The 17,621-nt window shown below is 39.0% G+C and overlaps 1 protein-coding gene across 1 annotated transcript; it reads right to left on the reverse strand.

Annotated features, from left to right (window-relative positions):
• Window positions 1-613: 613 nt before the first annotated feature.
• On the reverse strand, window positions 614-16,452 carry LOC104444671 (peroxisome biogenesis protein 1). The gene is made up of 17 exons (XM_039312748.1): window positions 16,128-16,452; window positions 14,191-14,364; window positions 13,545-13,641; window positions 12,579-13,055; window positions 10,349-11,080; window positions 9,028-9,119; window positions 7,817-7,890; window positions 7,467-7,689; window positions 6,056-6,149; window positions 5,772-5,926; window positions 5,005-5,235; window positions 3,541-3,741; window positions 2,986-3,111; window positions 2,830-2,891; window positions 2,137-2,254; window positions 1,120-1,404; window positions 614-921 (listed from the first exon to the last, which is right to left on the reverse strand). Exons 1-17 carry the CDS (start codon window positions 16,332-16,334, stop codon window positions 883-885), a joined length of 3,387 nt encoding a protein of 1,128 aa, XP_039168682.1. The 5' UTR covers window positions 16,335-16,452; the 3' UTR covers window positions 614-882.
• Window positions 16,453-17,621: the final 1,169 nt, after the last annotated feature.

Consider the following 17,621-nt stretch of genomic DNA (forward strand, 5'->3'; position numbering starts at 1 on the left):
AGCCGGTCACACTGTCCTCTGGTGCCTCAACATATTGCAGAATGAATGACTTCCAAGCCAAGAAGGCAAGAACGGAAGGAGAACACTCCTATAAAGACTCACTGCAACGATACAGACGAGTTGCGTCATGAACTATTATCAAAGCACACTGCATCAAACCCTTTACGGTGAATAATTTATACCGTGACTGCAGTAGAGCAGACGGTATCGTGAGAAGTCCATTGATATGGAATTTCCGGAAAATAGACGGCGAACCGTGTCATTGACTCGCCGGAGAGATTATTCTACCAGGCTAGCACTACTCAGGCTCATAATTTTCCATGTCCCTTGCCAAAGCCGGATATTGAGTCCACACACTTTGTTAGGCTCTGTAGTTTCTCGGACGAGCAACATTTGTGTACGGGCAAAGATGAAAAGTTATTTAAAGATGGGATTCCACAGCTTCCGTTGATTCTTGCTAAGAGGCAAAATTGTCTCTTCACTTTGAATGCCGTGCTCAAAGCCAGAGCTCTGGAAATGGCAGCTGCTGCCAAAAGACGATATTTTCATCCCCATATCTTTGATCCCGAATGCAAATGGATCGCCCTCACCGTTCGGAATTTTGAGACGTGAATTGAAAAAATCAAACTGAGAGCCTGCTATTTTATTAATTTATTCCCAGAGATGAACATCCTATATATGTCGCATACCCACCATGAGAATGAGACTATTGCAAGGATTAACTACAACATACGTATAATAAAGTAACTATCAGAATCCCCAGTTGAATTTGGGGATGCACGACTCTAATTTTGGGGAGAGAATCGAATTAAAAAAGAACAAGAATATATAGACGTTTTAAAAAAGGGACAAGATGCCATAAAAATGATTCCAGGTCATTCGTTATGCTAGCGTTGCCCTCTTTCCTTTCGCATCTCTCGACTGCAATGAACAAGTTGTCAACAGATTAATGTGGGGAACCATGTGTGTGTGTGTGTGTGTGTGTGTGTGTGTTGTGTGTGTGTTTGTGTGTGTGTGTGTGTGTGTGTGTGTGTGTGTGTGTGTGTGTGTGTGTGTGTGTGTGTGAGAGAGAGAGAGAGAGAGAGAGAGAGAGAGAGAGAGAGAGAGAGAGAGAGAGACCTGAGCAGCAGTAGATCTTTTTGAATTGAGAAATTCGCTGTAGATGCTATACAGTCTTCTCTTCTCAGCATCTGAGACTGATGGCCTTGCCTTTGAAGCAACAGACTTCAGCAGAGAGTCGGTTATAATTGGCTTTTTCCCATGCTGATCGACATCACCTCTGTCAAGAAGATCGTGAACAGCTTGAAGCTGTGCATCTGAAAGCAGAGCTTGAAGATCAGCTCCACTCAATCCTTCTGTCATGCGAGCTATAGCATCTAAGTCCACATCACTGGCCAAGGGAAGCTGCAAAAGGGCATTAAAGCAGATACTTAGGAAAACTTAAGCAATGCCCAGTGGTTGCCAATTTTACTGCCTGATTATACTGAATTGAAGCTTAATATAATGAGGTGAATACACCCAGTATCTTCCTAATTAGTGAAAAGAAAACAACAGGAGAGGATGACAATGTCTTAGAAAGTTTATACTAAATGATAACCGAAGGTAGGTAGGTCCAAGTCCGGTTTCACGGATCAGCTATACATGCATGTCTTACATTTTTTCTCAGCGACATCAATAAGTGTTACATCAATCAGTCTCAAGGTCCAAGTTTGAAAATGATTTACTCTTAGACCTCCAAACTTACCTAAGCCTCACATGAGCAGGTTGTAGATCCAACCCTTTTGCTATGTTTTACTCTAATTTACAATGCCTGGAGTGATTTGGGGCAAAACGACTTTTAGAGAAGGGATTTTAACTTTAACTTAATGGGTTATACCAAATGTACTCTGTCAGATGCCGTAAGTTCTTACCAGGATCTTCAAGCTCAAGATTAACTCTGCTTCTAACTCTCTGTTTTGTGTGTGTTTTTTTTAAATAATTCACTGGTCATATAATCTTACTGATACATCTTCCTTGAAAAAGTAGGATTGCGGATATATCGTTCTTTAACAAGCAATGCCATAAATTTCAATCGGTAAAACCTGTTTCAGACCATATTAGCAAGCACTGGCAGAAGGATGGAAACTAGGTTTCTACCTTCCTTGATAGAACTTTAAGAATATCCAGCCTTTCCTGTTTAGAAGGAAAATCACAGAACAGAAGTCGGTCAAGCCTGCCAGGTCTCAGAAGTGCAGCATCAAGTAAGTCCGGTCTACTGCTTCACATAAAATGCAATTTGATTAGCACTAAAAGCACATAAATTGATAAATATACAATAGAGGATGGATCTCAATAAAGACTACGTGAATTAGAATCATTAGGTGATAGGTGAACCCATGACCCCTGAGGAAAACAAAAGAGAACCTCATGCAGCAAGGATGTCCAACATATATGAGAAATTGCGCTATGCTTGATGTCACAAGATTGAAACGGTCAGCATCAGTTGATGCTGTTGTAGAGGCTCAAGATCAGCTAAATACATTTATTTAAGCTATTTCAGCGACTGAAAATAATTCACGCAATCCAAACTTTTGTTACCTTCTGCAATACAAATCTAGTTTATCCAACACCATGTATCTGAGGTTAAAACAGTTCTAAATCAATGAAAAATCATGCGTCGCAGTTTGTAGTCCGCCTTTAAGGATTATTACAGAGTCTCCGCACTAACTGTTTCCTCGAAAATGTTTGCTGAAACATTCATAACAGACGTGCAATTTCCACTAGCAGTTTATAGTTAGCACGCTATTGGAAGAGAGCACTTTTTGTTACCATGTACGACGAAATTATTACCTTGTTGCTGCAAAAACAAACACTCCAGTTAAAACTTCGACACCATCTAATTCAGTCAAAAACTGCAGCAAGGAAATACAAGACATTAGTAATTCATACAATTAAACAGATTTCACATGACCGCCTTGAAAGTGCTATTGAATGCAAGAAACTAACTTGATTGACGACGCGGTCGGTGACCCCCGTATTGTCATGCCCCCTCTTTGGAGCAATGGAATCAAATTCATCAAAAAAGAGAAGGCAAGGTGCTGCAGCTGCTGCCTTCGAGAATATATCCCGTACCTGTAATTTTCTAATTGCCATAAGTTTCAGATATTCAAAACTGGTCAATTCTGCTGACAGAATCAACGCCATCCATATGCATAATGGAAAATCCAGTACAAATTTGATCATTGATTACAAATTCCCAGTAGAAAAGCTTCAATCAATTTACATCTTAATCTTTCTTTTAATTAAATATCATAGAGGATTCTCTTGCATCATCAACCGTTTTAACTTGGCACTTCAGTGGTTATGGGAGGATCCTCATTGCTGCTTTTAGTTTATACTATTTCAAGTGTTCACAAATATGAAGGGACCTCTATTAGATGCATACAAAAGAAACAGAAAAAAGCACAAATTGTGAAATGTCCGGAAATAAATCGGTTTAAGACACAATTGCACAAGGTGGAATACAATCAACATCATTGTAGTTGAAAAGAAGCCTCTTACAGCTTGCTCAGAAGCACCAATGTACTTATTCAACAGCTCAGGCCCTTTCACTGACATGAATCGAAGAGAACAAGCTGCTGCAGCAGCACCAACAATGTGTGTCTTGCCACAGCCTGGAGGTCCATATAAAAGAACGTTTGATCGTAGCCTTAGAGGAGCTTGCGAAAACACATTTGGGAATTTCGAAGGCAATTCAATCATCTGATATTTCACAAAGTTAACAGATAAGAGGCATGAAAACATTTCATCAGCACATTGAAGAATGATAAACATGAAGATCAAATAGTTTTATATAACAAGTTAATATTAAAGACATTATTAGCAAAGAGCTTGAGATAATTTCCAGTACGACCAGTCTCTTCACAGTAATTAAGGACTGTTGTGCAGTAATTATGTACAAGCACGTCAAGAAACAGATAGATCATGTTCATTGAGAATCATGCGGGTTTAATATGGTACTATTGACTTGAAAAGATCCGTTCTTCATTAAATTGCTAAATTTGCTAAACCCATTCTAGTGAGAATAAAAATTCAAGGGAATTGTGGAAATGATACAGAAACTAGTGGGCTTCGGAAAGGAAATAAGAACTTAACCTTAAAGCACAACCTTAAAGCCCATTTCAAAACAAGCAGAATACATTATTCACTCATTTACTAAAGTATCTTGTAAGCTTCAGGGGGAACGATATTAATACTCCAAGTTGGAAGCAGGAAACTAAACACCAAACAATGAACCACCACTTAAATCATTCTACAATAGTAAAAGTTCACATTGTGCTGACTATTTTAACAGAGATAATTTCGCCGAAGGAGTATAGTAGATTCTAATCAGTAAGGATGGCTAATAGCAAGATCATAAGCAGACTGCAATACATTATTCATGGATGAGCCTTCATAAGGATATCAAACAGGTGAAGGAAAATATCATGACCTAAGAGCCACTTGAGACATGCATGAAAATAAGAAAAAAAAAGGCTGCATTTGTCAGAGATTCAGTAGCTACTCTCAAATGCTAGCTACTTGGAAAGGGGTATTTACAGTATACTAGCATAGCTTGTTTTACTACTGCTCAAATTAGTGATCCACTGCTACAGCTATTGTTCCATAAATGTTCATGGTATAGGTGTCAGGTACTATCTAAAGCCCATCATATAGGTAAACTGTTTTCCATCAACACAGGAAGAAAACTAAGACAATAAGAGACTTGACTTTGTATTTTCTTGATATCCTTGAAGAGACCTGACAAGAAATAATGCGTGTATTGAGATGCAAAAATAAAAAGAGAGAAACAAATATCAAAGTCACGAACTTCAGCACACATAGAGTGGCCAATTTTTATGGCTAGTTTCCATTAGTCAAAATACACAAAGATAGAAAGATTTACTGTAACCATCAACAAATAGGGAGTTTACAAAAGGGTCAGTAACTTTGTTCATCAAACAGAAAGGTGAGAAAACATTTTACCTCCTTAATGGCATTCCTGATATCACTGAGTCCACCAACATCATCCCATCCAGAACGACCACCTTCAGTAGCACTTCTTGTGATATCCCGCATAGCTACTGGAAGGAAGTCATGCAGTGCTCTCAAAAAATCATCTCTGAGAAGACTCATCTTCTCAGGCCTCTTCAAAGACATTGAATAAGGCATAAAACGGCCAACAGCAGCATGAATAGCTCGATCAACTAAGATTTCCTGAATGAAGTCAATAAAAGATTTTGGCTCCAATTATTTTACAAGTAATTCAAATGTAGAAGACAACTAAAATACCAGACTGAAAAGACACTGATAGCATGCACAACATAAAGTTCACAACAATGATATAGCTTATAGACAAAACAGCACACATCTGAAAGGCCATTTTCTTTTTCAGCGTTTATCTATCCGTATTATTATCTGCTCAAGAAATAGCCTTAATGTACTACATTTCCCAGTGCAGCTTCAACAAAGTCTCTTTAGACACATATATATCTTGTTGACATCATTTTTCTGAGTTTCAAAGATGAGGATTTAAGTGTTTCTCCCATAATGATATAGAGGAAATTGTCACTTATTGTTTGTGCACCAATCATGGACAAGGCATATCTCCAGAGCCATATGTACTCCTTGGACATCTTAATTTGGACTCACAGATTCTACGGAGGAGAAAATTTAGTTGCAAGAGAGAGAGGGAGAGAGAGAGGAGGACAAGGAGGAGAGAAGGAAAGTTATCCAGGTCAAATTCACCATACCAAATCATAGGCGTCATAACCATCACATTTGGATGCCACTTCATGTAAGATTTCGTCAGCACAATCTAATGAACGCCTCTGCATTTCATGTTTCAATATTGCTTCACGTTCCGAGGCAGCAGGAGCAGGCAGTTGCACATGGAAGTCAAACCTCCCTAGCAGTGATAAAATGTATAAACTGCAGTAAAAGTACCGAAAAGGAACAAAGCAAATATAAAGGAAGACATATAACATGAAATGTTTTTTTTGAAGATTAAAAATACTCCAGCAAACATGAGGCAAACCTGAGGAACTGAAGGACTGCGGTACTTTATCTAGAGCTCTCACTGTTGCAAGGAAAGCAATGGGTCCAATTCGACATGAGTTTGTCCTTTTTTCCTGGATGACACTTTTAAATGAGAGATGAATCGCAATAATATTCCAAATGATGCATTATAAGTACTAGTACTTGCTAGTAAACTATTGAGTAGGAAATCCCTCAAAAAATTTTGATGCTCCTGCTAGAATATTTAAATAATAAACCATGCATTCATCTAACAACTTAAGCTTTTAGAATAGTTGGTTGGGGTCCTAACAAGATCTTACACATGGTATTAGAGCTAGAGTTGGAGATCTTGAGTTCAAATCTTTCCAGGCCCAATTTTCTTCCATAATTAAATTTTAACACTAAGTACTACGCAAAAAGACCAGACTATGCGAAACGAGGAGTATTACAATATTTAAATAATAAACCACGCCTTCATCTAACAACTTAAGTTTCTAACCAAAAAAGGGGGAAGAAAAAGCTTAAACTTTTTAAATAATAAACCATGCCTTCCGCTCTCTCTGTCTTACAGTTAGAGCATAAGTTTTTGGTGCCGTCTTTGTGTATTTTTGTCCAAAGCTCAATATATATTCTTACCATTTACAAAAAAAAAAAAAAAAAAAAAAAATTCTTACACAGCTCCCTATCCAAAATCAAAGAAGATGTTTAAATACATGTGATTAGTTTTTTCCAAAGAAATAAGACTGGAATTGGGGGTTTAGGAATGTGGCTCAGTCATTCCTTTGCCCATGAACTCAAAGCTTAGCCAAAGGTCATTCTTGCCGCTAGGTTTCCACTGCTTGTCTCAGATAAAGGATCTCACCAACCTCTCCTCCATGAATCTAATTTTCACTAAAAGCAAATGAGTTCTCACCCATGCAAGTATCAGATCATGCAGTCACGCACCAGAGAGTCTTTATCCCTTGCTCTTGAAAAGTTGTAACAAAATGAAAAAACCCTTTTGCTGCAGATCAGAAATAACAGTCTTTGCTTTCTCAGCATTGAGCTTTCTCTCTACTCAGATGTTATAAACAGCTCTACGTTTTAGCCAACTATTAGCCTCTAAGGCTGCCAATATTCCATTGTCACATAAACAACATTTAGGAAAACATGATATAACAACTAAAACAGTTTGCAACTTCACCAACTACCACTAGAATGGAAACTCCATTCACAGTTTATAAAGTCTCCTAATCAGCATTAGCTGCTCCTTTCTCTCATCCTCCAAACAAGCAAAGAAGATAATATATCCCCGCATACTGGAGTACTAACACATGAAACATGGAACAATATTGCATATATCTCTTGTAAATACTTCCAATGAAAGAGCAATGCATAAGCTGAAAACATTTTGTAAATGTTCACTAAGCAATTTGAGGAAACTAGCTTACCGCATAATCATCTACGATGTCTATGAGAAATTCTGAAAGTTCCATTGCGGAAGTCGACGATACTGGCCCTTCTGAATCAGAAGAGGAAGAAATGATGCTATCAAGATCATCGAAGACAACAAGTGAAGGTGCATGATCTAAAGCATTGGTTACGTATCCAGATAGTTTCTGACGGACAAGGGAGCCCTTCTCTAGGGCAAACCGAGAACAATCAATAAAAACTCTGCACAGCAAACAAAAGGCCAGACTTAGGTCTCCAGGTAATAAATTCAATCTATTCTGGCTCAGCCAAAATTACAAAAACCAAAGAAGTCCTCAAATAAATAAATAAAATAAATTAGTATTCATACATGTGAGCAAGGATGTCAGGCTGAAACTTCAAGTGCTTCGCAACAGCTCTTGCCAATAGCGTCTTCCCAGACCCCTGATAAAAGATAGTCATGACAACTATTATAAACTGAACTACAGGATACAATGCTCCAATGAGAATATTAAATACATTAGGACTATGGAACAATACATTTAAAAGAAAAAGGTCAGATAGAAGTCCAAACTAATTGACTAACATAGCTCATATACTAACTTTTGCAGGCATTTACTTCTACTTATCTAATCAAACAAGGTCAAATTGAACTATGTCAGTGGAGAATATGTTGTCGAGATAAACTCCACAGGTAAACCGAGTGAGACGCACAAATGAGCAAGCTATCTCAACAATTACTCAAGCAAGGGTCAAAGAGCAAGCCACCTGGATAGTACATGGAAATAACCATCCCCATTTACAAGGTCCAATTTGGCATCTGAAGAACCTACTGATGAAGATAGCATATACAACAAATGATTCACGGACTGTATGGCACTAAGACCCAAAATCCTCTAACAATTAACAGCATGATGTGCTCAAAAGCCATAAAATGTTTGGTAAAGAGAAGCTATAAGTGATTAAGACGTTTTGGAGTAAACATTATGTAGATTCATATTGTTCAATTTAGATGCAATCAAGAAATAGAAGAAATCCCTTACAGATTTTATCTGATTGTCTGTTACATTGATTCAACGAGCATACTTTGTCTGATGAAATAGATAAGGACACCTATCCACTACCATAAGATCTCAAGAACAGCATTTACTTTGTCACTGGCTTAATGTTACTCAGTCATCTCCTAAGCATACTAAGATGCCATAATCATTGACATTTTACTTTCAGGATTGCCAGAGTCACGAACTTTTTACTTTCAGGACTGTGTTTTGACCACGGATACATCATGAACTTAAACTTATTAGATCGAAGGTCAACGAACGTAAAACAAGATTTCACAGGCCTCTGAAGGCTAGAGTTGAAAACAGAAAATATCAGAATGCTTTCTAAGTTACATATGGCAGGCCCAAAAGTAGAAATAAGATTGTGGGACATAGAGTACAGAAGACAGGCACAAGCTACAATCACACAGTGCTTCCATCCACGCCCAATAACAACTAAGCTAATGTTTGTGTAGTCATATATTTCTGACAAAAGCTGAGCCCAAACTGTTGAAAATTCAAAATTTACAGTTATACTCACAGTAGGACCATGTATTAGGACATGTCCAGGCAGAGGAAGATCATACTTGCTGAACCACATCCCAGAAGCTGAAGAGAGCAAAACCATCAACCCTGCATTATCGAATTACAGTCATGATGGGATCTGTCAAAAGGTAATTACGTTTTTCCTTCAGGTAAGAATCAAAAGTATGAGGGAGGATGGCTACAATTCGCCAAAATCAGATAACACCACCTAACATAGCAGCATAAAGTCGTGAAGAAAGTGACTACGTCCCCCCAGTTTCCCACATAAGTATATTGTCAGAATGGAGTCAGATTGATAATATTAACCTCTCAATAAAAACAAAAAGCAGCATGCTAGAGGGTTTCAGTTCCCTTTAATTTAGAGAAGAAATGAAGTTAATCTGTAGAAATTGAAGTAATATACAAATCATGAAAGGAGCATTCAAAACTTTGAAATTTCCATCAAAACACAAAGAAAATATAAACCTAGCAACATCTTTGACACTTGGCTTCTGCATATAGATGATGATCAATCTGGATCCATAGATGTTTAGCAACACCAAATCCATGAAGAACAACAGTTCCCTTGATTAACATATAATTTGATATTCTCAACATAAGTAAAATCCAGATCCTGTTTTAAACTAAAGAGATTGACCTCGAGTCTGAAAATGAATTTACCTCCTAAATGAGGCCATTTCCAAACACGTCATCATGACAATACAGTACAAATTGTTAAGTGCCATTTCATGCTAGAATACCTAAACTAGTGCTTGGAATTTCAACCTCCAACTGCTTGCCATAAAAAGGAATGAAGTCAATAGCTGAGTTCATTTTCTTCCTAACAAACAATCAGGACTAGATGCCATGGAATTTTTAACTCAGAGGAGGTCACCATGCCATCAAATCCCAAACACAGGAGAAAGGTTATGATGTTTATATCTAACAAATAGATCACATCAGGAGGAGAAAAAATTCTGTATCAGTTGCAGTTTAGGCACACCCAATTCAAAAAAGGTCATAACACTCTTTCTCTTCCTTCTCTGTCCAAAAGCAATCTAGTCCTTAGTCCTAGTCCGGATATCTTTATACATCAGCTACAAAAAGTGAAGTGTCGAAACTATTAAGATTTCTGTTCCCTAGTCAGCATGAATATTTGGTGCTTTAGGAAAGGAATTCGAGCTAGTAGGGGTATCCTGTATGTATACATGCTCCTCACTATCTCTCTCTCAGAGCAGAATTATGTGCCCCAGTATAATCACTATAATCATTTTATTGTTATAATAACAAAGACGAGTAGATGCCTACAGCTCTAATTTCTAAGAGGAAGTACCTACGGTTGACAACATCAGAAGCAGCTTTCTGCATCCAGCTCAATGAAGATAAATCTGAATCTAAGTCCTCCTCAAAATTTTCATCCTTGGTATAATAAAGGAAAGCCAGGTCACCCCAATCCAACTTTTGGCCCAAGAACTTCATATCTTCATTGCACTTCTCTTTCCCTTCATTAAATGCTAGCTCGTATGCACTGAACTTCTCACGTTGGGTTAACCCATCAGATATAATCAGAGAGAATAATATTGAAGTTCTTTGTTCTTCCAATTTAGATCTGTTAGCTAATGAAGTGTTTGATAACTTCTCTCCTGGAGATCTAAACATGCCCATTTTTACAACAAAATGAAGCAAAGTCTGATTCCCCAAAACCAATGAAGTAACTTCCTCCTGAGAAGTAGAAGCAATAGCATCACGATGTGCTAAAAGCCAGTATTTAAGAAGACATTGCAACCCAGAGCCGTAAGAATTCTCATCGTCCTTGTTTTTAGAAAGCACATGAGACAGTGCATCAACAATTTTATTATGAGAAGACCAGTCTTCAGCATCCATAGAAACCCCCGTGTGCGCATCCAGATGCATCTTTTTCTTGCTCTTGTTTCTGTGCAGATTAAGCTCTTCTTCCCCATTTTTCCCAGGAGTTTTTTCCTTCCCTAGCAACTTAAAATGGGCAGGAGAGACCAATATCGACGAAACGTTTCTGTTCAAATTTGTAAAGCAACTCTTCACGCGAACCCCTACAAACAAGAGGGAAAATCATTTCGTTGCTTAGTATTCTATGCTTGTTCTTCTGCTACATAAAAGAAGTCAACTAAAGGAAAATACGCATTAGCAAACTCAATTGAGATATTACAAGTCCAGAAGCAAATTATACAAAAGCAAAAACTTGCTGAGTAGTCAGCCAACTGAATATAAGATGACAGATTTCCATAGACTAGCGTGAAAGGATACATGCATGCACTGGCACCAAATACAATAACAGGTTTTGTTTCCCCATTGCCAACAGAAAATACAATACCTAGACATATCTCAGTTGAAACTAAAAGAAAATTAGAATACAAAAAGAGCTTTCAAATTGATAAGTAGGTTAACTCATTATGCCACCGGTAAAGTATGGGAAGTTGTTGTGACACCTATCCTAAAAAAAATCTTATGTAAGAATACCTAAAGTTTGTAATGAACCACTTAGTTCATCAAATTTAACAGTTATCAGGTACTCGCAGCATCATCCTTCAGCAATAAAAGCAGAGCTTCCTATGTCTTTGGTCCTTGGACAAGAGACTTGAAAGTCATTTCTTCTAATTCACCTTCAACTGTTCATAGTCTATTTAAGTTTAGTTGTTTACACAAACAAGCAGATAACTTAAAACAGCAGCTTGTGATGATACCGCAGTGTAACAATAATATCACAATCAACAATATTATGGTCCCTAAAAAGTTCCAGAGAGAAGATTTTATAGCTGATCATATATATAAGCACTCAAACTCAAGTATCCAATGTACATTGAAGATGTGAGCACTATGGGATTTTAAACCAATCAAAAAGTAAAATGAACTGAAAGGAATTTCGGATCTTTTACATAGTAAGAACCTCTCCCATGCCAAAATAATTGTACAATGTTATTTCCTAAGTACAAAAGAGCCATTTAAACTGGAACCCATTCATCTTAACTTGTAGACTAAACAGAGAGACATTGCAACTCAGAAATTCAGGGAAGAAGAAAATTGAAAGTTTAAGTTCGAAGATGCAGCTACTCACTACCTTTACGGGAGAAAGGGGATATGCAGTTCTCTGTCATTAAATCTTATTAAATTTTCTATGAAATGTTCGAGAATTCTTCAATCGTGAGAACGTTCCAAAATATTTGTTTAGCAAACACTGAAAATGCAATTAAAATTAGCAAATAACAATGTATGCAGCATCCCTACTGGAGAGGTTACTCCATCAATATAAGAAATTACTTAAATAAACTCCAAGTAATTTGACACTGGTGAAACCATTACCAATGAAAACAGAACAATTGAGAAACAATAAGAAGCTGCCAGAGCATTTAAAATAACATAAAGTACTACCAAAAAACAAAAACAAAACAAGCATTTATGCGATAACACCTATACCTGGAAATAACACGTGATATACATAGGCAAGCAAGCAAAATTTTACTGCAATCACATTATGCCAAATCAAACAAATGGAGTCATTACATTTATTTAAAATCTAGGAAACTTACGTACACGAATGAAGGCCAACTCCAAGATACATGCAAAGAGACTGCGAAATCATAATATGTCCTTTGGCCACAGATTCAGAAATCAAAAGACAAACTACTGCATTACGTACTTCATTCTTCTTGATTCCTCCGCTCCCTTCCTTTCCATTCAAATTGATTTTCGGTCTGAACGAATTGTTGGTAGGATTCATGTTGCTCTCCTTTGCTGAAAAGGGTGTAATAAAAACTGTACTAAGAGAATCAGAGCCAAAGCTCCTAGCAGTTTCTGGATGAATATAAGCGATAGCTGTGAGAACTATCCCTAGCTCAACACCATTGACTATATTCTTGTGTATCAATCTCTCATCTGGTTCTTGAATTCGCAGTAATGCCCTTTGTAATTGATGCTTCCTGTCAGGAGACTGTGTGGAGTCATTTCTCAGCAAATTCTTTTTGCGTCTCTTTGGGGCAACGGCAACTTCAGTCCCATGCATAAGTTGGACTGAGAAAATTCTCACATCAGTCATGTTGGTACAAACATGCTTACAAAAACAGGTTATGCATCTATACGACAAATTTGCACATTGCTTAACCTATCAGGAATAGAGGTGAGTGAAATCCCACATTATCGGGGAATGATAAAATAGAGCATATTTTGCATGTAGTTGTAGAATGAGAACTAGATCCAAAATGTTGCAAGAAATAGTACATGAGGCAACATTGAAAATAATCACTTTAGTGAATACACGCACTGAATCTTAAAATCATACGGTAAAAGGTAACACTTCATCTTCATCACGTTTAAGTTTGAGTAAACAGGAAAAAAGGTACAATTATCCAGCAAACAAATAATCTCTAATCATTCTGAAAAAAACAAAAGCAAGATAGTGATTCCATGAAGCTTAAACATCAAAAAGTGCAACAATTGCTTGCTGAAGTGCCTCAACTACAGTAAAGATAGACAAAGCAATTGCAGAAGATTTAATCTTACCTACAGTTTTCTCTGGATATAAAGAGGTAACACGAAATGTGATGGCTTGGCCATGCAACCACAAGGGGAAGTTCATTTTTTCGTGAAGAACCCGAACCTGCAAGGGAAAGAAAACCATGTAATATAGCAAGAAAGTGCTTGGATGCTGCTTCAGAAAAGGATGCTACATGGCCATTGTAGCAGAAGTGAAGTTAAGATTATATGATATATGAGGTAACACCAGTTACTGCATTGGAACAGCACTAACATACTGCACAAAACTGGCACAACCAGGCTTCAAAGCTTTGATTCAAGAGAAAGGAAAGCATGACAAAGAGCTAGCCATAATTCATCATTTAAATCCTAAAACCTTCTGTGTTGATAGACTCATCCCCACCCTCCACCCCCTTCCTAAATAAAGAAAAGACCAGAAAGTGAATAACAAATTCATAAGATAAGAGTGACTTAAAACTTTCTTTCAGAGTCTGAGATTGAGCCTTAAGGAACTTTAAATTATTTAAATTGCCAGCAGAAAAGGCATTGGTGCGAAAAATGTTAGCACAAAACATGGCTTGCTCATACTCAAGACTTCCAGAAAAAGAAATCCTTATACCAAGGATCATAAAGTATCTATGATCCAGATACAAAAAACTGTTGACAGAATTACCTGCTTCAATAGAGCAGCCTCAGCATGCTCTGAGTTTAGCTCCAAAACTTCCCAATCATCCTCACTAAGTGGCTCCACCATAACTAGAGTAGCATTGGGCAGGTTTGATATAACACGCACTTTAACAGCAACTCGATCAGGTAATGAAATGCACTCAGAGAATTGCTGAGAAACCTATACAGAATATGAAGTAGTCACAAATATGGTAAATGAAAGTTCCAAAAATGACATGTATCTTATGAGTTTTTAACCTAGTATAACATGTCTGAATGAAATAACTCACAAAAAAAATTATAAATGTTAGCTGCGAGGAGAAGAGACAAGAAATGCGAACCTTGTGTGAAAATAAAACCATAAAATCTGAAAGGATTCTATATTATGGCCTATTGCATTAATACCACCAATGGAAGGCATAAGATACTTCTCAATTTCACCGAAATCATTATGATGCATGAGCAAACATGCAATTCATCATCAGATACAATGGCCATACTGCTCTTTCGAGTGTATGTTCTATACATATGTAGAGAGAATCGGGATTGAAGAACATGGGACATTAATGACACAACAAGCGAGATCAAAAGCAAGTGATAAAATTTCAAGATCTAGAATAGCAAAAAATGACGATGACAAAGCTAAGTCTGAATAAACTGAGAAGAAGGTGGAGGAGGAGGAGTTGGAGGAGGCTGTTGGTTGCAAATCTAGTGATGAATGGGATGAAAGCATGGATGGTGATGATAATGACAAAAGATGATGTGGTTGATATTTGTTAAATTAGGCTATCTTAGAACTTAGAACTTCAGACCTACTGAGTTTGAGTTTTAAAGTGATAGATATCAGATTCATTTCTACTTTCAGTTTCTAAAGCGTTCTTATTGATTTAGCAAGCGCCTTCCTCCATTGGGTGAGGGCCTAGTTTAGCGCCTAGCGACCTAGGCAATTGGGAGAGTCTAGTGACTTAAAAGCACCTAGCGCTTTTAACAACACTGATCCTTTATATCCAGGACTAGATGGTTTCATGAACCAGCAAAACAAATAATTGTTTCCATGGTGAGATCTCTGTAACATTGACCCTTTTGACTCTAGGAAAAAGAATTTCCTTAGCTCTCACTCTTACCTATGACCCATTAGTCATTCCCACTGTTTTATTTTTAAGATTCATGATCTTAACACTCTTTGAGAAAACTAAGCTGATGGAAACAACAAGTCGCATCAGACAATTTTCAGTGATTAGAATCCTTTCAACTGGTATAATAAAAATCTTGTCAATTCACTCAGAGAAGGCAACATAACTCCCATAAATTTTCCCTACAAAGAAAAAAAAATGTTGCACACTCCGGACTAAACCGGTAGCTGGCATTTGCTGACGACCAAAGTACAGGAAAGAGCCATTGTGTGTGAGTAACAGGACTTTCAATCTTTCAAGAGCTCCATCTTGATGCAAGTAACCGCATCCTATCTCCATAGCTTTACCACCAAACCCAAACAAAACCATTTCCACTACCATTTCTGCCGTCCCTCTGACCATGTGCTGAAACAAGACTCAACATAAGCTGCTAAAACATCAAGCCACTCCGCCGATCGCAACCAATGGCTCCCCAAGTAATTACCAAGCAAATAATCTACTCCAAACAAAAAAGCAAAAAAAAAAAAAAAGTTTCAAGAACATCCCAGAACGCATACCAAGAAACCATCTTCACAATTTCTCAGGACAGTCAAATCACCAATTCCGCTCAGAGAGAGACACACACCCACAAACGACCCAGCCCGTCAATCGATCCCCACATCTAATTCATCAAAACTCCACACGCTAACCGCAACTAAGCCTTAGCAATTTCCAAAGCACGCTACTTCGCCCTCTTCCTATGGAATTCAAGCAAAAACACGAAAAGGGAACTCTTCTTTTTCCCGCAGGAAAGAGCGAGAGAGACGAAAACCTCGATGGCCGACGAGGATGAGGTGGCGCCGGACCAGGCGACGACCCAGGAGTCGCGGCCGCGGAGGCAGCGGAGCTCGAGGGCGAGGAGGGGAGGGAGGAGCCCCGAAGGCGTGGACTGCTGGAGGGTCTGCACCAGCGGCAGGGGCAGCGAGACGAAGCAGTCCTCCGTGCCCCCCACCGCCCTCACCTCGAACTCCAGCCCCATCTTCTCCTTCTTCTTCTTCTTCTTCTTCTTCCTTCTCTCTCTTCAGCAGGCGTGGAGGTCTGGCATGGGAAGAAGAAGCAGCAATCGAAATGGTCTACCGGGGAAGAGAGAGAGTTTGTAGTCTCGAGGAGATAAAAACCCGGTTTTGGGTATTTCCCTGTTGAGAAAATGGTCATGGAAAAGGTTTTATTTATTTATTTATTCATTTTCTTTAGGTCCTTTGCCACTTGAAATTGAAAAGAGTTGAATCGTTGAAACTTGGTTTAATATTAATGTTGCGTTCGTTTCACGGAAAATGCCATCTCCGAAAATATTTTCCTAAAGTCATTTTCCAGGAAAATGGACTATATTTTCCGGTGTTCGGTGAAAACTTAAATTTTGAGTGGAAAACATTTTCCATCGTTCCTTAACTAATTTCTTTATTTTTCTTTTTATTTTTCTTTTTATATTTTCCTTTTCTTTTTCCTTCTCCTTCCTCCTCCTTCTTCCTCCTCCTTCCTCCTTCCTCCACCGCCACACGCCTGACGATGGCGAGCCGACCAAGATCCGGTCACCAGATCCGACCGACCAAGATCCGGTCGCCAGATCCGGCGAGCTCGCGGCTCGCTGCACCTCGGGCGAGCTCGGGCAAGGCCCGAGCCCCGCCCAGCTCGCCTGGATCCGGGCAAGGCCGAGCTCCGCCCCAAAGCCGGCGAGGCTCACCCGTCCACCGAAGCCTCGCACCGCACGACGAGCGGCTCGGACGGCGGGCTCCCATGAGCCTCCGGCGCCGCCGCGGTGCTCCCTCTTGAGCCGGATCCTCCCGAGCGGCTTCGAGCCGGGGAAGCGGAGCGCGCGGCGGGAGGAGCGGCGGCGGCGGCACCCCGGACGGAGAGGCGGGCAGAGCGGCGGGTAGGGCGGAGGCCGATCCTGAGAAGGAAGCCATTGCAAAGCAGGGAGAGCAAGAAAGAAGAGAGAGAAGAGAAGGAAAAGAACGAAGGAAAAAGGAGTTCCAAAGAGGAATTTTCCGAGAGAAAATATTTTCCGTTGACCGTGTATTTTCCGCCGTCCGAACACCGAAAATTCAGGAAAATATTTTCCTGTAAGTTATTTTCCGCGAAACGAACGGAGCATAAAATTAATACGCAGAGAGAAAGTACGTGTAGGGATTTGATGGGGTCTGAGATTTTGTGATGCCATTAGGGGTGTGTAAAATACCTTAATCTCGCCCGGACGCTCGGAACCAGGGACCGGAATCGCCCCGGAACCGCAGTGGTTCTGAGGGAACCGGCCTGGTTCCCGATTCCA

This window comes from Eucalyptus grandis, chromosome 5, assembly GCF_016545825.1.
Source record: "Eucalyptus grandis isolate ANBG69807.140 chromosome 5, ASM1654582v1, whole genome shotgun sequence".
NCBI classification, from domain to species: Eukaryota; Viridiplantae; Streptophyta; class Magnoliopsida; order Myrtales; family Myrtaceae; genus Eucalyptus; species Eucalyptus grandis.

Coding starts and splice junctions, on each gene's coding strand:
- LOC104444671 (XM_039312748.1), bottom strand. CDS start 16,334: ATGGGGCTGGAGTTCGAGGTGAGGGCGGTGGGGGGCACGGAGGACTGC. Junction 5,927..6,055: donor GCAGTCCTTCAGTTCCTCAG/GTTTGCCTCATG, acceptor TATCACTGCTAG/GGAGGTTTGACTTCCATGTG. Junction 3,742..5,004: donor TCAGGAATGCCATTAAGGAG/GTAAAATGTTTT, acceptor GTGAAATATCAG/ATGATTGAATTGCCTTCGAA.